Source organism: Puma concolor, chromosome D1, assembly GCF_028749965.1.
Source record: "Puma concolor isolate L17-30 chromosome D1, mPumCon1.1.hap2, whole genome shotgun sequence".
NCBI classification, from domain to species: Eukaryota; Metazoa; Chordata; class Mammalia; order Carnivora; family Felidae; genus Puma; species Puma concolor.
Window position 1 is genome coordinate 106,780,009 of NC_141676.1, and position 22,137 is coordinate 106,802,145.

At 43.6% G+C, this 22,137-nt stretch overlaps 1 protein-coding gene across 14 annotated transcripts in view; it reads right to left on the reverse strand.

Moving 5' to 3' along the window:
* Positions 1 to 22,137, reverse strand: part of DIXDC1 (DIX domain containing 1) — a 73,635-nt gene that overhangs the window by 48,208 nt on the left and 3,290 nt on the right. For 2 of the 14 annotated variants that reach the window (XR_015241352.1, XM_086679118.1), the window contains exon 1: positions 16,024 to 16,363. The exons of 2 other annotated variants lie outside the window; for them this stretch is intronic. Coding sequence is in view for 9 of the 12 variants with exons in the window: in XM_086679118.1 (XP_086535244.1) it covers positions 16,024 to 16,083 (60 nt within the window). In the remaining 3 variants the exon portion in view is untranslated. Of the gene's footprint in view, positions 1 to 11,573; positions 11,640 to 16,023; positions 16,365 to 22,137 lie in introns of those variants that run through there. 10 more of the 14 variants (XM_086679124.1, XM_086679123.1, XM_086679126.1 and 7 more) reach the window with 9 other exon arrangements.

The following is a 22,137-nucleotide window of genomic DNA, read 5'->3' on the forward strand; positions in this document are numbered from 1 at the left end:
GGCGCCTGGGTGGCTCAGTCAGTTGAGCGTCCAACTTCAGCTCAGGTCATGATCTCACCACTTGTGGGTTCAAGCCCTGTGTCGGGCTCTGTGCTGACAGCTCAGAGCCTGGAGCTTGCTTCAGATTCTGTGTCCCGCTCTCTCTCTCTGCTCCTCCCTCGCTCATGCTCTGTCTCTCTCTGACTCAAGAACAAATAAAACGTTTTTTAAAAAAACAAAGAAAATGCATGTATGTATACACACATATGCACATACACCTTGAGAGACAGACATACAATGAATTACAGCATAAATTACACTGATCCCTCCTCCAACCAAGCCCACAGAGTTCACTTCTTCCTGTCCCTTTTCTTTATTATAACTCCTTTCTCCCAGTGAGAAACCAGAACTCTCACTCTCCACTATATATTTACTAATATTTGCTTGATCCTAGAAACACATAAGTTAGTGTCAGACTTGCTAACTCATACCTTGTGAAAAATTAATTTACCAACCATAATATAATATTTGTGCATAGTTCTTTTCGAGTTTAGAGTCAAAATGCTGATGCAAAAAGTGACTTAGGTTAGTTCTTTTCTTCTCCAGTCCCTTCAGTGCGGTTATGTTATTCATTTGTAATACAATGGGGTTTGTTTTGTACTATCAGTAGTCCATTTTGGGTTCTCTCCACATTTTGGATGATTAGGTGCATGGATGATTGCATGATTAGCAATCCTAAAAGTCAGAGCTGTACAAAAACATCTAGTCAGGAAAGTGTCACTGCTACGTCATTCTTTCTACTCCATTCCCTTCTCTCAGTTCTTTCCATCTATTCCCATCCACCTCATAGTAACCAACCACATGAGTTCCAGTTTATCCAGAAAAAGGACACGTGTATACTTGCTTATTTCCCTTTCTTTCTTATGTGAAAACTAGCACAGTACTGATATTCTTTTTGTACTTGGACTTTGCACTTCACTTCACTTAACATAGTCTGGAAATCACTCTACACTGGTTCAGAGACTTTCTTTATTCACGTTTACAGCGACCATAGCACTCCATTATGTGGACATACCATAATTTATACAACCATTCTCCTGTGTATGGGCACTTAGGTTTTTCCCAATGTTTTGCAATTACCAACAATGCTGCAATGAGTGAACATCGTATAGGCCTGGGTATTTTCACGTGGATGCAGGTCTGCCTTCAGGGTAGATTCCAAGATGTGGGATTGCTGGACCAAGAGGCACGCAGGTATGTAATTTTATCAGATATTGCCAAATTCCCTGCCAAAAGGATCGTATCTCTGCATTCCCATGAGGAATGCACGAGTGCACGACTTTCCCACAGCCTTGCCTACAGAATATGTTGTCATACCTTTAATTCTTGCCAATGTGATAAGTGAGAAGTTGTACCTCAGTGTTTTAATTTTCATTTCATTCATTATGAGTTTGAATTTTTTGTAGGTTTAATAATCCATTTTATATATCTTACCTTTTATAACTTTTTTCATATCTAAATGATTGGTCTGTTCATGTCTTTTTCTCATTTTTCTATCAAAGTTTCTGGTGCTTTGTCCTGCCATTTTTAAGAACTCTTTGTATCTTGGGAATGCTACCCTTTTGCCTCTGACATATGTTGCAGAGACTTCTCAGCTTTTCAGTTGTCTTTTGACTTGACTCAGGTTGTCTTTTTGGCCATGAAAGTTATTTTTATATAATCAAGTTTATTGATCATTTATTGTATTGCTTCTGAATTCTGAGGGATGGTTAGAAAGGCTTTCCCTTCACTGAGGTGAAAGAAGACTCCACCTCTGTTTTTTTCTAGTTCTTGTCTGGTTTTATTTTTTACATTCAGATCCCTAATCCATTTGGAGTCTATTCTTATATATGATGTGAGAAATAAATCCAATTCATCCTTTACAAAAAGCACCATTTATTAAAAAGTCCCTCTTTACCCCAGTGGTCTGAGATGCTACCTTTATCATATACCGAATTTCCAGAAGTCCTTGGGTCTCTTTATGGACTTTGCATCCTACATAACTCGTATATTTGTTGATTCATGCATGTTTTAATTATAGAGGCTTTACAGTACCTTTTAATGCTCAGTAAAGTTAGTCCCCCCACCCCCTGAAAATTTCTGTTTTTTAGTATTTTCTTGAATATTCTTGCATATTTATTTCTCCATATGAATTTTGTTATCTTTACCTAACTTCCTAAAAAAGTCTGTTGGAATTTTTATTGGCAGTATATTACATTTATAAATTAATTTAGGAAGACCTGTCATATTTAGAATGTTAAATCATAGTCCTCAAGAATGGTGATGTTGTTCCTTTGGTTCAAATGTGTCTTCCAGTAGCATTCAAAAAATTTTTTATTGTTTATTTATTCTTGGAGAGAGAGAGAGACAGAGCGCAAGCAGGAAGGAGACACAGAATCCGGAGCAGGCTCCAGGCTCTGAGCTGTCAGCACAGAGCCCAATGTGGGGCTGGAACCCACGAACCATGAGATCATGACCTGAGCCAACATTGGACACTTAACCGACTAAGCCACCCAGGTGCCTCTTCCAGGAGTGTTTTAAAGTTTTACTCCTCCTACAGGTTTTACACATTTCTTATTAGGTTCATTTCTACGTACTTAGTCTTCCTTGTTGCAATTGCAAATGAGCTTTCCTGTATCATTATGGTCTCTGATTGGCTACTTTTTGGGTATATAAAACTATTGATTTCAGTATGTTAATTTTATATACTGTTACCTTATCGCTTATTATTTGAGATTTATCACTAATTCTCTGAAATATTTCCAGGATTATTATCATATCTGCAAGAAGAAATAGTTTTATTTCATTAGTAAGCCTTGTGCCTCTAAACCAACTTCTCTAGTCTAGTTGCGCCAGTTAATACCTTTGATACGAAGTGGAATGTGGGACGCCTGGGTGGCTCAGTTGGTTCAGCGGCTGACTTCGGCTCATCATCTCATGGTTATGAGCTCGAGGCCCACACAGAGACTGCTTCAGGTCCTCTGTCCCCCTCTCTCTCAGCCCCTCCCTGCTCGCTCGCTCTCGCTCTCAAAAATAAGTAAACATTAAAAAAAAAAATGGAATAGAGTGGAGAATGGGTATCCTACCCATGTTTCCAGCCCTAGAAAAAATATTTGCAGGGTTTCCCAATTTAGGAAGATACAAGTTTTAGGACTAAGGTATATGTATTTTATCATGTTAACTATATCAATCAAGTCTTATTTTCATGACCATTTTATGAGGAATGGATGTTGAATTTCAATAAAAGTTTTGTCAACCTTCATTGTAATAATCCTATAATTATTTTTCTTGAGATCTATTAATATGGTATATGATACTAACGGATTTCCTAATAAAGAACTTATCTTGCATTCTTGGAATTAAACCCAGGTGATGATAGTGAATTGTATATTTAAAATTTTTTTTAATGTTTATTTATTTTTGAGAGAGAGAGAGAGAGAGTGTGAGCACAAGCAGGTGACGGGCAGAGAGAGAAGGAGACACAGAATCTGAAGCAGGCTCCAGGCTCTAACCTGTCAGCATAGAGCCCAACCGGGGGGCTCGAACCCATGAACTGTGAGATCGTGACCTGAGATGAAGTTGGGTGCTTAACCGACTGAGGCACCCAGGTGCCCCATGAATTATATTTTTAATGTGGTATTGGATTTTATTTAACAGTGCGATGTTAGTACAATATCTATGTCAATATCGATATAGATAGATATAGAATATGATATACAGAGCATTGGGACTATCTGATGATACGTGGCAGTTTGGTAGAATTCCTCTATGAAATAACCTGGAGCTGGTACTTTTTTTGAGGAACAGTTCCTTAATAAGACTCTCTATTTCTTCCATAGAAATTAGTCTGTTTAAATTTTCTGTCTCTTTCAATTTGGGTCATCATCATTTCCCTAGGAAATTATCCATTTCATCAAAGTTTTAAAATGTTTTTTACACAGACTTGCAAAGACTCTTGCGATTTTTTGTTTCAATGGTTACTTCTCCCTTGTCATTTCTTACTTTGTATACTTGTGCTTTCTCCCCTCTTCTTCTTCATTGTGTTAACTAGTAGTTTGTCTAGTTTGGTGATTTTTTCAAGAAGTCTTAAAAATAAAACGGTTTCAAGAATTGTCGCTATTAAGTTCCTCTAAAACCATTATACCTAGAACCAAACACAATGCTCTGGGTGTAAAACCAGACACTCAGCTTCCTCATTCTGTCCTCACATTCTATCCTCCTCCTCCTCCTTCATCTCTCCTCTTCCTCTTCCTCCTCCTCTTTTCTTTTTTTGTTACCACCTCACATTGTTGACTCATACAGTACTGCCAACCAAAACCCCTACGTAATTTTTAACACATTCTACTGTTAAACCAATCTCTTCCATCTTTGTTCTTGTAAAATTGGTCTTCTTGATCCATATTTACCTATAATAAATTTCACTCGTGAAATTCCATCTCACAAGATCCTTCTAGATGGTATCATTTCAAGCATTCATTCCTTCATTCATTCAAATCAACCAACATTGCTAGGAATTGTGCCAAGCCCAGCTTACAGGCTATGATACAAAGTAATTACAGTGGCGATGGAGAAATACTAACAAATGCTATCTGTGCACAGAAGGAGCAACAGAACAGAAGGATGTGGGGATGAGGGTAGGGTCTAGAGGAAAGGAGACATTTGTGTGGTTCCCTAAGGATGTTTGCCAGTTACAGAAGGGGAGAAGGGCATCCTACAGAGGGGTGGTTAAAAAAAAAAAAAAAAAAAGCACAGTGAAGGCATATGGTGTTCTGGAGGAATAGCCAGTTAACAAATTAGCGTGTGGGCAGAGCCATCCGAGGCAGGCAACGATGATGGAGAAACAGGTCAGCACAAGACCTATCTGTGCTCAGACTTTCAGCTCAAAGACCTTCAACAAGAACGTGTGGAGTTTTGAAACCGGAGACTGAAACAGTGAGACCTGCAACTTAGAAAGGTCTACTCCGGACACAGAGGAGAACATGGGGTAGAATAAGAAGCACCCAGATTTGGAGAAACCAGTGAGAAGACCAGGCGATAATTCAAGTGAGAGAAGATGAGAGCCTGAACTGAAGCAGTATAATTAGAAAAGGACAAATTCCAGAAACAAGTCAGGTGACTGACAGGACAAAAGCAGCGACAAAAAGAGAAGGTCCAAAAAGTCATACCTGAGGGATGGGGATGCTTTAACTGAGATGGAAAATATTTGAAGAGCAAATAGTTCAGTTTTGACAACAGTCTGAGCTATTTGAAGCATTAGAGCAAAGACGTTCCACAGCAAGTTGGCAAAACACAGGTACTAGAGCACAAGAGATGGGGGAGGGGTGGGAGATGCATGTTTGAGGGCATCTGTGTGTGACAGGTATAGACTAGGTGCAAGTAAGACCGTAACTGTGACCTATTCAGTGCTTGCTACCTACCAGGACTGTGCGAAGCACTTTACCACTTTATTTACTTACAAAAATAAATATATAAAAGTATTTTAATTTATGTATACATAAACAATATATATATATTTAATATTGATTTATTAAGCATTCCCCCCCCCAATGCATACACACACAATCATCCTCATTTTACAGATGTGGAAACCAAAGTTTAGAGCAACAACATGCCCAGGGTCAAAGGGCTGCTAAGTGGAAGAAAAGGGATTTGAATTCAATGCTGACTCCAAATCCTGGGATCTTACAACACCCCAGAAATTAAAGTGAACTATAAAAAGTTTTTTGGCAAGAAAGGGAGTGGAAGGAGCACCAAAGGGAAAGAAGAAAATGAAAGTGTACTGACTGCCAATTCTTGTCAGTCATTGAATGAGGCACTTTTTATGTACTATCTCCTTTAATCCCCATACCCGATGGCTAAAGCCTATGTTATTAGCCCCGTTTCTTATATAGGAGACTTTGCTCAAGGCCATAACACTGGTGAATGATGAAAAAAGGGATTTGAACCCACTCCACCTTACTCCAAAGAATATAATGACATGAGCAAAAATGAAATTATTGGAGTGCCTGGCTGGCTCAGTCAGTAGAGCATGAGACTCTTGATCTCAGGGTCGTGAGTTCAAGCCCCATGTTCAGGGTAGAGCTTACTTTAAATAAATAAATAAATAAATAAATAAATAAATAAATAAATAAAATTTTAGAATAAGTGATCCAATGAATAGAAAAAAATATCAGGAGAAAGTGTTATGTAGGCATCCAGGAATGAGAGAATTTTAAGACGGATGGTCAGGAAGGTCAAATGCTGTCAAGAAGTCAGGCTAAGGACTGGAAAGCCCATTTCGTTGAATAATTAACAGGCTCTGGTGACCTTTTTGAGCACAGATACTGCAGAGTGGTAGGTGAGAAGTCAGACGGCAGTGAACCCAGTGAACCTAGAAGACACCAGGAAGTAGAAAAGCAGGAGCATTGAGGGGAGGAGAGAGGGTGTGAGCTGGAGCGCAAGGGGGGTGAGGGAACAAGGGTGTTTCGGGATGGGAAGACACTGCAGGCAGAGATGAGGGCTTGGTGAAGGGGAAACAGACTCAAGGGGAGGGTGAGTGATGTGGCAAGGTTTCAGAGGAGAGGACTACATCCTCCTCTGTGAGGAGGCGGGAACAGGTACCTATGTGGGGAAGTTATGAGATGGGAAAGACGTGTAATTGGACTAAGTAACTAACGTGAGTTTGCTCATGGGTGAGTCACATATAGAAACCACAGCAGGTGGAGCTGTCGCACAAAAGAAACTTTATTTGCAGCAAATTAAGGAGATCTAGGGAATAACTTGCAAAGCTGAAACTCCCTGAGGAAGGGCGGACGGGTTCCTTTTCTTTAGGGTTAGGATGAATATTTAGAAGGGGGAGCCTTTGTCATGGTGTGTAGATGTGGGCATAAGGTCACACATGCAGCCTCAGGTAACTTGCCTACACGGGCATTGCATGTTATGTAAATGAGGCTTGTGCTCCTCCTTGGGCAGATATTTTAGTATGATAATGAGATGAAGGAACTGTCGGGCATCCCATGGGTCAACCCACCGTCCATCTGCTCAGGGGTGTCAGGGGTTAAGCTCAAACTGGTCTGGGCAGTATTGCTTCAGGGGTAGTTTCTTGGTTTAGGCCCATGGGGTCTTTAGCCTGAGTTAAGAGATAAACTGGAAAGAAGAACTCAAGGAAAAAATGTGGGACAAAGATCAGTGGGTCTAGGCAGGTCTACGATGCAGTAGGTCCACTAGCTGTGGAGAGTGAGAGGGAGGAGCAGAATGAAGGAGGCTTCGGGAAGGGATGCTGTGGGAAGCTGGGAAGAACAGTGACTGCTAAAGATGTCCCGGCAACACCAAAGACTCAGCCAGGGCTGCAGACCAGGATTCTGTAATTGAATCTATCAGTGAGGCTGCACGATCCCCTCTAACACTGCTCGGAGGGAACCAGGGATGGGCTCATCCAGGACAGGCAGCAATCAACCAAAGCAAAGGGAGTGCGGGAGGTGGTGAGAGTGTCTTTCAAGTGACTGCTGGTGGCATCTGCACCGGGGACAGGAAGTCAAAGGAGTGCTGAGAACCTGACAGGACAGAGAAGGCTGATGAGATTGAAAATGGGTTTGATGGGAAGGAAGGAGTGTGGAGATTGGGGTTGTGAGCGGAGAGCGCAGTCTCAGAGTTCAAGATGTCAAGGGTTGGACCCTCCTGTGGAATATGTCCCAGGATGTGGCTTTGCTGTGGTAGCACAGAGGGACAATCACTGCAGTGGGGAGGGGAGGCTAGACTATCTTCATCTCGGGGCCTGAAGGCAGTCCAGGAGAACGGTAGGGATCCAAATGCTGGGCACAGTTCCTATTCTGCCCAGATTCAAGTCATTTTAAAAACTCAGAAGCATGAAATCATTAATAAAATGAAAGCATTAATATCACTGAACATCACTGATTGAATCCTTGATAAAATCTTTTTGGTTGAAAAATGTCATGTCACTATTATGTCTGCATGTTGACAGAGACCTCCTCAATGGCATCTAACAAAGTGACCGCAGAATCACAACTGAGTGGGGCTACTCTCATCCACAGGTTAGGGTGCCCCCGCTTTAGGTCTCTGCTTAGCCAGCAAGTCGGATCGGGGAAGCTGAGCACTAAGCCAAACCTCCTCTTTGATCTGAAGGCATCTGTACCTCACACCCAAGGGGAAGGCCAGACCCTGTTCTTGCTATAAATGCCTACTGCTGGCTCTGAAAAAAGGATTTGAAGGACAAAGTAGACACCAGGAGAACCAGCCACACCACCCATTTCCCCCACAAAGATGTTTATCTTAAAAGAAGCCTGTGTTGCAAGCCTAGGCCCTGAGTAGCAATGCTGCTTGGCTTTAAAATTTACTAGAGTTCGTCTGCAGCAGATGAAATACCATATGCTTTTGCAAGAGGCTGTTACTCTCTGGGGATTGGACTGGTAGTTTTATTTTTCTCTTTCTTCTCATCCTTGTCCTTGTCTTCCTCCTCCTTCTCCTCTGTTACTCTCTGGGGGTTGGACTAGTAGTTTTATTCTCCTCCTCCTCCTCTTCCTTCTTTTTTTGGTCCCATAATCGTTTCTCAAATTATAACCCATGTGAAAGCCAGATATGTAAAATGGGGAGAAGTGGAGATTCCCTGATTAGGGCCAGGGTGAGGGATCCAGAGCCTAGCTCATCCAACCCTCTTTTTCTCCACCTCCAACTCCCTACCCTAGCCACATGAGATAATTTCTTAAGGGGTTCTTGCAACAGGTGGGGAAAAAAAAAACCCACTGAATTTCATTTACTTCTAGCACTATCATTTTATTAGTCAATTATTCCGTGAAGACAAGATGCCAATAGGTTCAGCAAAATGAAAATATCTGGAATATGAAGATATACATCTTGATCGTGCCCCTAGTTCTTGGTCTATTTCCAAAAACAACAGGTGGAGAATCACAACAGGACAACAGATTCAAATCAGGCCCACACAGTGGTGGAGCTAACGGGGTAGCTGCCCAGGTCACAATGATTCCCCTTCTGTAGAAACACGCACCCTCTGCACACACAGCGATGGGCCCTAGGTCTGGGCTGGTATGACATCACCTCCTCCAATGGCCACAGCTGATTGGTCCAGTTGAGTTGACTGTTCAAGTCCAACCAATCTCTGGAATTTTTTATCTGGCCTCCAGGAATAGAATCAGTCTCCTTCTCCCCACCCATCTTTCTTTGACAAAGTTGTAAGATATAAAACTTAGATGTTGCCATAGACCGTGATCCCCACCTGAGAGAGAAAAGCCATATAGAGTGAAAGGGAATAAAGCCACCCACAGAAAGAACCAGAGAGAAGTGGCAAAAAGCAGAAAAAGGGAGCCTCCAGTGTTTGAGTTCTTGATTTTCATTGGGACTCTGCTCCATTCTTGCCTTTCCATGGTTTAATTTTTCAGCCTTTCCTTGGATTCCATGAGTCAGTAAATTCCACTTTCTATTTCTGCTAGCTCAAGTTGGGTTCTTGGCACTTGCAATCAAACTAATAAAAAAAGCAAGACAATCAAATACACCATGTCAGTGACAGAACTAATCTTGGTCCAGATTTAACATCTCTAACTTGTTCTGAGGAAGCTGGAAAGATACCTGTGTAATCCAGAAGTCTAGAAAGACAGGCTTTTTGTGCCAGTCCTTTGAGTCGGACATCAGGGGGAAGAAAAGTAGATACAGCAACACTTCTCAGCTCTCTGAGCAGGATTGGTGAGACCGAATGGCTGTAAAGCTGTGTCAGCAGCGGTAGCACCAAAGAGTGGCTGGTGTGGGCGGCCCTTAGCAACCCCATAATCTCCATCAGCTCCCTCGAAGACACTCCAAATAGCCCTACAATATAAGTTAAAACTCTTCCAAGTAGAAACAGTTCTGTTCACCATCTTCACTCATATAGGAATCTTGACCTTGAGACCACTCTTGTGCCAACTGTAACTTTCTTTCCTGTTTTTCTTTGGGACCTGCCCCTCCTTCCAAACAAGTTTGCAAACCCAGCCTCTCCTCTCTGTCTCCTCTAAGCCTCAAGGTCGAAGAGACTTCCTGCAGGGGACTTGTTTGGTTAGAGTTGCAAAAGGCACTGACTGGGCTTTACCAGGAAAGTCTGTGATTTACTGTTCCTCCTGTAGAAGCATCCAAAAGTGAGCTCTGTGGCTCCCTGCTGGGAAGCAAGAAAGGCAAACAAAAAAAAAGCAGCAGGGCTTTGGTGGTGGGCTAGAGTTCAGGAGGAGATCTGACTGGCTCAGGAAGGAAATCAGCTTCACAGTGAAACCAGATTCCTGTGTGGAACTGAGACCCTCCAACTACAGAAGATGAGGGGGTGGGGAGACCCTGCTGAGAAACTGGAGGGAAGGCAGGTTTGGAAACCTTGAGTTCTTCTTGGCCTGAATTCTGCCAGGAAGAGAACATAATATGGTATAGCTTTTCTGTTAACTCTTTCAGGCCTTTACTGAGCCAGGAAAGGCTACTTATTCATTGAACCTGGTGGCTAATTAGGTAAAAATAAAGATCACAAGTAAAAATACCATTAAATTTCTTCTTCCCATATAGGCAGCGCTCTTCATATTAGAGTTCAGCCTGGTGGTCAAAGGATAATATTCCACAAGGTGAAAAACCGAAGATTTTCTTTTTTTTTTAAAAAAAAATTTTTTTATTAGTTTTATTTTTGAGAGGCAGAGAGAGACACAGCGTGAGTTGGGGAGGGGCAGAGAGACAGGGAGACACAGAATCTGAAGCAGGCTCCAGGCTCTGAGCTGTCAGCACAGAGCCCGATGCAGGGCCTGAACTCATGAGCCGCGAGATCATGACCTGAGCTGAACCTGGACGCTCAACCAACTGAGCCACCCAGGCGCCCCAAAAACCAAAGATTTTCTGAAAGATTTCATCTCCTAACCTTATCTTTTAAAAAAAAAATGTTTATTTATTTTTAAGAGGGAGAGAGAAAGAGAGCACACACACTCAAACGAAGAAGGGGCAGAGAGAAAAGTAGACAGAGGATCCAAAGCTGGCTCTGCACTGACAGCAGAGAGCCTGATTCAGGGCTTTATCCCACAGACCACGAGATCACAACCTGAGCTAAAGTCAGACACTCAAAAGACTGAGCCACCCAGGTGCCCCTCCTAACCTTATTTTAAAAATTCCACTAGTTGCAAGTGCCACAAACACTTTGTTCCTTCAGTACAAGTTATAAAGTAAGTGCTCAATAAATGAATGTGAATGAATGAATGAATGGGACATCACTATATAAGTCTACAAGTGTCGCCTATCCTAGAAACAGGTCATGAAGTGACTCTTAGAGCCTTTGGGATTGGTTCCCTATTCCCTTACCATCCCTGACCATTGAAGGTCATGTTCATTACCACTTAAATGGGGCCTGGTTGGGGGTTAACATACAAGGAAATATATTCAGTAAAGTGTCATTTTGAGACTCTGGTCCCTGCAGCCTACACAAGGCTACACAGTAATGGCCAGTGAAGCATTTGCGGTGCTCCCCAGTCTCTCTGAAGTGCCTAGGGGAGTGGTACTTGGCAAACAGCACCCTATCACTGCTCCACACGCCTGGCCAGCCCTTCACTCACCATGAGGAACAGAAAGCTGCCTGATAGCTTGCTGCCTGGGAGCATCTGTTTAGCTGGCATTGACTCCTGTGGGAACAAAGCCAATGAGCCTGGGTGAGGAGAGGAGAAATCAGTCAAGATTAGAAGAAGGAGGGGGAGGAGGAGGAGGAGGAGGAGGAAGAGGTGGTGGTGGTTGGGGAGTGCAGTGCTTTGTTACATTGAAGACTTAACAGGCCTTTTAATTTCTACAGCAAAGCACAGAGGAATTCATTGTGGAAATGTCTGGAAGCCTCTGGTTGGCCCCATGTTGCAAACCCTACTTCATGGAAGCATGGGGCAGAGGGGTGAGGTTTGCTGCAGCGTTCCACGCTTTCTACGTCCCCCTTAGGGGACGACACCAGACAAAGGCTCTTCTTGAATTTCTCAGGGACCACCATGTGGATGAATTTCCATGTGGGAATACAAATGTCTACTATTCTACCTGGAGGGAAACTAGTAAGGAAAGTCTTCCAGGTCACACGTTTTAAAAATGAAGGCTCAGACAAATCACTTCCAGTTGACCAACCCTTTAATAAATCATTCCCCCTAACTTTCAGCCCCTCAGGCCATTTACACAACAGCCAGGCTCAGGTTCGCTCTGCCTGACAAATAAGATTTCTACAACACCACAGTTTCCCCGGGTTTGATACTCTGAATATTTACTTTATTTTCACTGACCTATGAGCTCCACTAAGGAACAGACTCAATGTTATTTGACTTCTATTTCCAGAGCCTGGCAAGGTGTCTGGTAAACACAGCAATTCAGTGAATGTCTGTTGAGTGAGTGCTTCCATGTGTGTTTTTACCATGCGGGGGAAAAAAGTCTGGTCTCAGCGAGCAGGTAGGTTGGTAAATAGTTGGTGCTTTTCAGGATAACATTAAGTAGAAGCTAGCCCTATGATCTCCCACGAACACTACCCCTTTTAGGATGCTTACCACATTAAGCATCCCATTACGGTTTTTTTCAGTACACCTACAAATTACTCCCTGTAACTTCCTTGGAAGCAAGAACCAGGTGTTCCTGCTTCAATTATTTCATCCATCCCTTTGCCCGGTAAATGAACCAGACAACTGAATGAGTGAATGTTTATTAGCCAAACCATATTAGAGCCTCAGGTCTATCAAAATCTTCCAACACAATCACTGAAGTCTTTTTAAAAGTAAGTTCAGCCGCCCGAAAAACACTTGCAGAAACAAATGCTGGCACATCAGCCAAAGACAACGCTCGTATGACGACATCAACACCAAGTAGCAGAGGAAAAAAACAGCTTTAAGGCACATGCAGAATGGGAAAAATGTGAACCATGGAAAGACTGGCCGGGCCCAGAACACAGGGGACAGGGGATGACAGCCAGGGTAGGCTACAGAATATGGCAGCAGCCAAAATTTGTGGATAATTCACAATGCAGATTAACCGTGTCAATGAAAGGAACTGCATTCACAGCACTGACATAGATCAAGTCTGTGGGTAATTTGTCAGGTGTGTTGAAGCCAGGGATTTGTCCAGGGAATGTGGAAGAAAGTGATCATGCATGGTGGCAAATGGACTGAGAACAGAGGCCAACAATGTGTGGAGGGAAGCCTTGATTCAGAAGGCAGGGTTTCTCTCTGCTGCAGGATTCCCTTATAATTAACCAATTAAGGCCAAAGCTTCATTTCCTGTGGCAGTTTTCTCTGCCACACAGAATGAGGTCACAGCCCTAACCACACAGATCTATAGAGCATCTGGGTGATGAAGAATGGCTTCAGATATGCTTGGATCATTCCCCGGAGATGATTGGACACATGTGTGGTATTCTTAGCCTCAGTAGGAAGAGTTTCCCAGAGGAATCAAAGTGTATTCTGACACCAGCTTTTAAGTCCTTATTTACATCCTTATCACATGACTCTAACAAAAGAGATAGAATATTACTGGATCTATTAAGCAACCCTAGAAGCTGCAATAGATCAATCAGGCCTCCATCAACTCTGAAATAACCAATTGTAGCATTATTCTGTACCACTAAATATGATTCTCTATGTGAAAAGAATTATTTTTAACATTTATTTTTGAAAGAGAGAGACAGAGCATGAATGGGAGAAGGGGAGAGAGAGAGGGAGACACAGCAGGCTCCAGGCTCTGAGCTGTCAGCACGGAGCCTCATGCAGGGCTCGAACCCACAAACTGTGAGATCATGACCTGAGACCAAGTCCCGTGCTTAACCGACTGAGCCACTCAGGAGCCCCGAAAAGAATTATTAATATAACTTATTATGTATGTGAAAGAATTATTTACACTCTAAGGAGCCACTGGGATTTAACAAATCACTGTTAGTATTATTTAGATGATGTCAATTTCTGAGAGAAACCATTAGTATTTATTGGCTATCAGAATTCTACAAACAGAAGAATCTACAAATAGAAGGGATGGATTGTACCTAAGTCTGTGAAAGGAGTGGAGGGAAACTGACAGGATGGGCAGAAAAATCAAATATCAGAGGGGGACAAGAGGCATTGCTGCATTATTCTAGATGAGTTAATTATAAATTTGTGTGTGTTGTTTTGGCCAAGAGACTGTGTTACCACCACAAGCAGAAAACTCTCCCGCTGTCCTTTTTCCTTACGTTTTACAAGAATGGGAGGTCAGAGGATATTTATGGAAGCACACTAAAGCATGAAAATGCAGCCAAGCCTTTTGCCTCTTCAGTTTACCCGGCTTTTCAGCTGAAAAGTTCAGGGGTAAAAAGGATGAGAAGGCAAAGGCTAGGGCTGACTATGCTGCTTTCCTCCTCCTAATAAGACAGTGGGACCTGATACTGGGGGTGGGGCTGGGGGGGGGGGTGGAGTTAAAAAAAAAAAAAAAGCGGGGGAGGCCATGGAAGGACCTAATGAGCTTGTGCCACAATTAGAGGATAAGTCAAATGATAGGAAGCCTGAGACCAGGAGACGCTCAGAGGCCAAGAGTGAGAGAAGAGGAACCCAGAATACCGGTAGCATTCAAAGAGGTGGCTTCCTGGCTTGTGTGTGTTTCATCTCTCAGAGTGTAGCTTTCTTAATAATCTTCCTTAATAATCCGTTCAGGGAGGGCTGGTGCACAATGAGGAGCCCTGCAGTGCAGGCAGGATGCAAGCCCCGCCCTTCGGGGAAGGTTGTGACATCCCTCAGCCAGAGGAAAATTCCGACTCCCTTGATGAGGTGAGGACAGCATTTCTACAGTTTTCCTCTGTGTCAGGAACAAGGCTGGGGCACAGGGGCCAGGGCTGGTAAGATTCTGAGACAGGTGAGCTGCAGAGCTTCTTAATTAGAAACAGGAATTGAGGAAAGAGCCTACAGTGCAGAGGGAGAAAGACAATCTCATGCGCAAATTCATGAGAAGGGTAGCCTCTGGGGAAAAGGCTAGGATTGGAGGGGTGGCCAAAGGCACTCAGTCTTGTCTGTAATGTTCATATTTAAGAAGACAATGTATTCATGTGTTAAACTAATCTTTAAAAAGTCTTATATTTAAGAGAGACATAGAGGGAAGTGAGGGAGAGGTAGGAAGAAAGGATGAAAGACACAACTAACAGCCTAGGTCTCCTTGTAAAGGTCTCCCTGGATGCTGGAATAAGGCGACCCACAGGGGTGGGGCTCAGAAGCAATGGAAGACACATGGAGCATATCACAATGGGGTAGGATCCTAATCCAGAATTCCCTGGGTCACAAAAGGGCATGGAAGAAACAACAACAGAATTCAGATATAAAACAGTGAAAAGAAAAAGCACCCCCCCCCCCCCGCCCCCCGCCCGGAGTCCTAGCACATACTGCCTGTCAGATTGGCGGTCCAGTTCCCCACTCTTCTTACACAGTATGGAATGAATTCCCACTTCCCGGAACTGGGGCCAGAAACTCAAGCAACCTCTCTGCTCTTAGGTCCTCTCTGCCAACCATGCCCTTGATTGTGGAGAAACCTACAGCCTGGGAATTGGAAAGAGATATAAACAGGAAGGCGGCACTTCATGTGGACCACCCTGCCCTCTCTCAAACTTTCTACCAATGCAATTCCACCCCACCCCTAACTTGGCCCACCCAGTAAGCTCCTGAAGAATGAGTACTTCTGTCATACATTCAGGGGCTTCCCTCTCAAGGGGGGCTTTCTTGGGGAGAATGCCCCGGAAGGGTGGAGACCACCTCGCTTGAAAGGAGATGACCTCTAAGTTTGTGGTCCTGTCTGCTGGGCTCAGGTGAACCGCCAGGGAAAGGCATCGCCCAGCGTAGCTGTAGGTAGGGGGCCCTTCTGATTTCTCCGTTAGCCATCTCGTCTGCACCATACCCACTACTTTAGCTCCTTAGGGCTCTGCAGGGGAACTGATCTGGGATCCCCTTGAGGACGGAGGGGGGACGGAGAACCCCTGCTAGAGATTAGGCGGGAGGCGCTGGGGGAGGGGAGCTGGGAGTGGGAGGAGCAGACAGTTACCTCATTGAAGCCCTCCTGCAGGACGTCCAGTAAGTTCCCCCGGGTCAAGCAGGCTAGCATTGTTCCTGGCGGGGGCTCCCGGGCGGGGTCTCCAGGCCAGGCGGCCGCAGCCACCGCCTCCTCCCTCTGCACACAAAGACTCTCCGCTCAGCTCACGGGGATCTCTCCGGAGTCCCGCAGGCCACTTACTGGAAACCTAGACCGGAGCCAAACTAGCGGCTTCCACTGGGCATGCTCGCACCGGGGCCTCTGCCGGAGGGGCCCGGGCGCTGTCGCGGTTCCTATAGAAACAGCTGGGCGCGCAAAGGGTGGAGGGGCGCTGGCTGGCAGCCCCTCGCCCCGCGTGCGTAAGGGGGAGCACCGCGGGCGCGCGCGCGGGCGGGCAGGCGCACGCGCGCACACACACACAAACACAAACACACACACACACTACGTACAATACACACACAACAGGCTGGGGGCGGGCGTGTGTGCCTACGCTGCAGACACACACCAGGCCTCCAGGCGGGCGTGCCGGTGTGTGCGCGTCCTGCGAGCATACACACACGTGAGCGCACACACATACACTCGTTGACACACCAGCAGGCGTGCCGGCGTGTGCATGTGCTTGCAATCACACACTAGCATACCACCAGGTCTGCAGGCAGGCATGCTGGAGTGAGCGCGCGGAGACACACACACACACACACACACACACACACACACACTCTCTCTCTCTCTTTCTGCTGATTTAAGGCCAAGTGCCCCACCACAAGATGGGTGGGGAGGGGAGTGAATCAGGATTTTTTCCCCCAGACTAGCTAAAAACAGCAACCTTTTTCCACAAGGGGCCTGGGCAGTGAGGTTAGGCTAAAGAAGCAGAAGCAGAAGGGACAGAAAAAAAAAAAAAAAAAAAAAGTGAGATAAACCAGCCAGAAGGAGAGGGGAAAAAAGAGGATAGAGAGAACTTTAGTTACTGATGGTATCAGCAAACATTTACTAGAAATAGTACTTAACAAATCACACAGGATCACAACAGAAACATCGAGGGAAAACCAAGTATCACTAAGGCTATGCTCCAAAAAGCCTCTCTTTTTTTCTTTTAAAAATAGCCGCTAAAAGGTAAAGCCCATATCTTTAGTGAGCTTTAAATGAATTAAATGGATTTTAATTAAAATAAACACTACAAAAATGTCCTGGAGCTTTTGAAAGAGTTAGGTAAAAACTTGCTCAAATGAAACAGAGAGCTATTCCCCTCTGTTGCTAGTTATTCAAGTCACAGCCTTGATTATTTATTTTTAGGAATACCAGTCATTTTGTACTCTTCAGCTCACATTCTTGTTTCTATAGGAAAACAGGAAGCTGAAAGAACACCCCATATTATGTTACACCTCGTGATCCCAGATGGAGGGGAAGGATTTACAGAATGTTAAGGCTCAGAAAAGGTCAGGGCCTTGCCCAGGGACACAGCTGGTCAGCGACAAAGACAGTTTGAGGAGCTAGGCTCTACCCTCATGCTTTTGCAGAAGGCCCACATTCCTTCCCCAAATTCCCATTGGTACCTTAGCAAGAAAAGTCAGTAATGGCTCTTTTCAACCTAAGACTTCCTCCTCCTCAGGTCACTAGAGAAAAAGAAAATCTGTACCCCAAACATCCTGAATCATCTTGCCTGAATGTCTGAAGCTGCTAAACACAAAGATACTTCTGAGAAAGACACACTTCTTCTAGGATGGCAGCAAGCAGGAAGCAGAAGGCCAGCAGAGGTGTTAAGTGGGTGCTGCTGATTGAATGAATGCTGTGTGTTCAATTCTGCAAAGGCTGGGGAAAAGCCATGACTCCAAATCAAACTGCACCTGATCAGCCCAAAAGTCAGAAGACCACCGTCCTTCATAACTAGCTGGGGAATTTAACTACCAAAAATTCCCCTTGCCATGACCACAGCTCACGGTGTAATATCATCAGGTGAGTGACTAACCCATATTACTGCAAGGCCCCTTTAAAAGAGAAGCATGAAACTTCCAACAACGTAAAATTGTAGGCAACACATCTATGTGCATAGTGATGCAAAACCAAAACACTCAGTCAGTAGATCCCTAAATAGATTCTGACAGCCCATCATGCTTTTACACAGTCGAATATATTGAGACTTCAGAGGGAGGCCCTGCGGATAGTTATATACCAAAAGGTCCCTGTTTCTCAAAGAACAAGTCCTTTTTCAAAGTAGGACCTGTGAGCTCAATATTCCTGGGAAAATTCTCATTAGATCCCTGGATTTTAAAGCTAAAAAGATGAAGTTTCATTTGACTCTCATGAAGGAATGAAGCCTAGGGGAGTTATTTACAGTCACTTAGCAAATCAGCATGGGCACTAAGATCTGAACCCAAATGCCTCTGATGCTCAGCCCTGTGCTATTTGCCCTGCACCCCCCAGTACACTGGAGGAATTAGAGGGAACTGTGGTGAATAGATACAAGATTTATTACAGGGCACTCGGTCCACAGTTACACTATTCCCTAGAAGTCTGTAATTATGTCAACCACATACTCTATAGTAGTCATGTGCAATGTGATGGTGGGAATGTTCTATATCTGTGACGTCCAATCCAGTGGCCAGTGGACACTGGCTACATGTGTTTATTGAGCACTTAAAATGTGTCTGTTGTGGGGCGCCTGGGTGGTCTGGTCGGTTGAGCATCTGACTTGGGCTCAGGTCATGATCTCACGGTTCGTGAGTTCAAGCCCCACATCAGGGCTGGATGCCGTCAGCACAGAACCAGCTCTGGATCCTCTGTCCCCCTGTCTCTCTGACCCTCCTCTGCTAGTAATCTCTCTCTCCCTCTCTTTCTCTCTCTCTCTCTCTCTCTCTCAAAACCAAACATTAAAAAAAACCGTGGCTATTGCAAATGTGGAACTAAAATTTCAATAGCATTTAATTTTAATTCGTTTAAATTTAGATAGTACCATTTCAAAATATTCTGTGTTTTCCCCCACACAACTAATGAGATGTTCCAAAAATTATATTTGCACAAATAGTCTGCCTCTCATGCTTGGAAAAAGCACAAAATTCCTGTTAGAGCATGTAATCTCAAGGTTTTTTTGCTCAGAAGATGTGCTCACCTTATTTATCATGGTCTACCTAACCAAATAGCCCAGGTGAAGAACTGAGCTTGTTCTAAGCAGCACTCACAATTACTATTCCTTCCATCTTCCCCATCTCACTCTGCTGTGATATCAACATAAGAGCTGAGAGAGTAAGTGGGTTAGCTAAACGAACCAGGAATAACTAGGCCAATGATCTGCATCTCATAGTGCTGGAGTGTGGGGAAAACTGCAAGCCAGTCCAGGTAGCTGGAACCACTCCCACCACTGCTGGCTTGTCATTCTCTCTGCCTGGGAGGAGAGGCAAAGGGTCCAAGCAAGCTGCTTTCTGCATATCTCTGCCATGCTGCCTGATTTCTGAAATTATACCAGACCTCTTCAGTCCTATATGATTTTAACAATAATGGCAGAGACTGACCTCACCAACTAAAAGCTACACAAATATCTATCTACAACAATAATAATAGCAAAATTGAACTTTTATTATGTGCCAAGTCCAATACTAAGTGCTTACATATGTTAGCTCAGTTGATGGTCACAATTACCATAAACAGTAGGAATTGTTTATTAACCCCATTTTATAGATGAAGAAAGAAAGGTCTAGAGGATAAGTAATTTGCTCCAGATCCTATTGCTGCTAAGTGGTGAAACCAAAATCTGGCTTAATCATTATGCAATACTTTTATATGATGCTTTCCACACAAAAGGTATTCAGTAAATGTCGGGGCACCTGCGTGGCTCAGTGGATTAAGCAACTGACTCTTGATCTCAGCTCAGGTCATGATCTCATGGTTCATGGGATTGAGCCCTGCATCAGGCTCTGCATTGACAGCATGGAACTGGCTTGGGTTTCTCTCTCTCTCTCTCTCTCTCTCTCTCAAAATAAATAAATAAACTTTAAAGAAAAAAGGTACTCAGTAAATGTGTTTAGTTGGATGAATGAATGAATGAATGAATGAGTGGAGGAAACACTGGCAAACTCATTCATCACTTATATTAATACAGATAATAACATGTTAGCCTAAGTAAGACTTTGAGCTTTAAACAGAACTGTCATTTGGTAAAAATACTGACTGGGACTTCTGCCTATGTAGAAGTAAAATGTGTGAAATTCATACCTATGTAAATTTAATACATCTATTGTAGGCAATCATTAATGACTATAAAGAAGCAGAAAGGCAGTCTGAATAAACAAATAATTAAAATTGTCAATGGAAATATTTTAAATGACCCTGAAATAATTTCTTAATCTTTTTCTGTTTTCATACATTAGCGAGTTTCTTGGCAGTAATGTATGTTTACAATTTCTACTGCATTTATCTTCAGAGACATCAGCATAAATGTACACAAAAGGGCTCACATCTACCGGCAAAGGCTACAAACGTGTCCTGGCTCCTAAACTGCTCTCTTTGTCTCCAGGCTTTTCTGATAGTCTACACCCCTTAATCTTCCTTAGACAATGCATTCATCTTGCTGCTCAAATGCTCAAATGTTTTCAAATAATCCCTTTTCCCATCAGATATAAATTCCTCATGCCCTGCTCTTACGGCTGTCCCCCAAATTGCCTATGCTCAGGTTGGCAGGCTCCTCACTGTCTCCCACATTTCCAGGGCTCATTTTTGCCTCCCATGCCTTCATGACTGTCCTGTCTAGAATGTCCCACGCTTCTGCTACTCAAATCCTTATTATGCCTACCTCAAGTTCTGCTTCCTCATGAAACTCCTGTGACTACTTTGGTTTTTCTTAATCAGGATGGATCTGATTTTAATCAGTCTGGAACCCCCACGCCCCAGATAACCCATGGTTCATTCTTCAGGTTTCTGCTCAAATATCACTTTATCTCTTTGGCCTTCTCTGACCACTCTATTTAAAATGACAACACTCCCTCACTCAGGCACTCCCAAACTTCTTTTGCCTGATTTATTTTTATTTTTCTTCCTAGTATTCATCACTGTCCTCTATAGTCTATATTTATTTGCTCATTTGCTTATTGTCAGTCTCTCCCTGCCCAGAATATAAGGTCCATGAAAGCAGGGAATTTTGTTATGTTTTGTTACTGGTTTATCTCTAGAACCAAAAATATTTCCTGACACATAAGTAGATGCTCAATAAATCAATATTCCTCTTTTTATAATCCAAAGGTCATGGGTGCCTGGGTGGCTCAGTCAGTTGAGTGTCCAACTTCGGCTCTGGTCATGATGTCATGGTTCGTGTATTTGAGCCCCACATGGGGATCACTGTTGTCACTGTGGAGCCCACTTTAGATCCTCTGTCCCTCTCTCTAACTGCCCCTACCCCACTCACACTCTCTCTCTCAAAAATAAATAAGCATTTTTTAAAAGTCTATATAATTCAAAAGTCATCATGATGAGAACAAAAGCAAGAAAATTTAACTAAATAAATCTTACAACTTGCAGCCCACTGATAAATATCTGAGGCATGCAGAGCATGACATTCATCAAGGAACTGATGGCTGCCTTAATGTTGATATTTTATTAGGGACTAAAAGCAACTTCATCTTTTTTTTTTTTTTTTTTTAATTTTTTTTTTTTTTTCAACGTTTATTTATTTTTGGGACAGAGAGAGACAGAGCATGAACGGGGGAGGAGCAGAGAGAGAGGGAGACACAGAATCAGAAACAGGCTCCAGGCTCTGAGCCATCAGCCCAGAGCCCGACGCGGGGCTCGAACTCAGGGACCGCGAGATCGTGACCTGGCTGAAGTCGGACGCTTAACCGACTGCGCCACCCAGGCGCCCCAAAAGCAACTTCATCTTAACAACAGCCAGATCTCCAAGGTCCTGTAGTCCCTGCTTTCAGCATACAGAAATTCCTTGGAAACTATGCTATCTATACTCCCCCCTGCTCCCTCCACAAACTTAAAAATATATAATCTGTCGCACCTCACAATTACGGGGCAGCTCTTTCTGCTCAAGGGTCCTCTCCCTGTGCTATAATAAAAACACATTTTTGGCACCAAAAATGTCTCAAGAATTCTTTCTTAACCGTTGCTCTTGGAACCACACTTCAAATCACATTA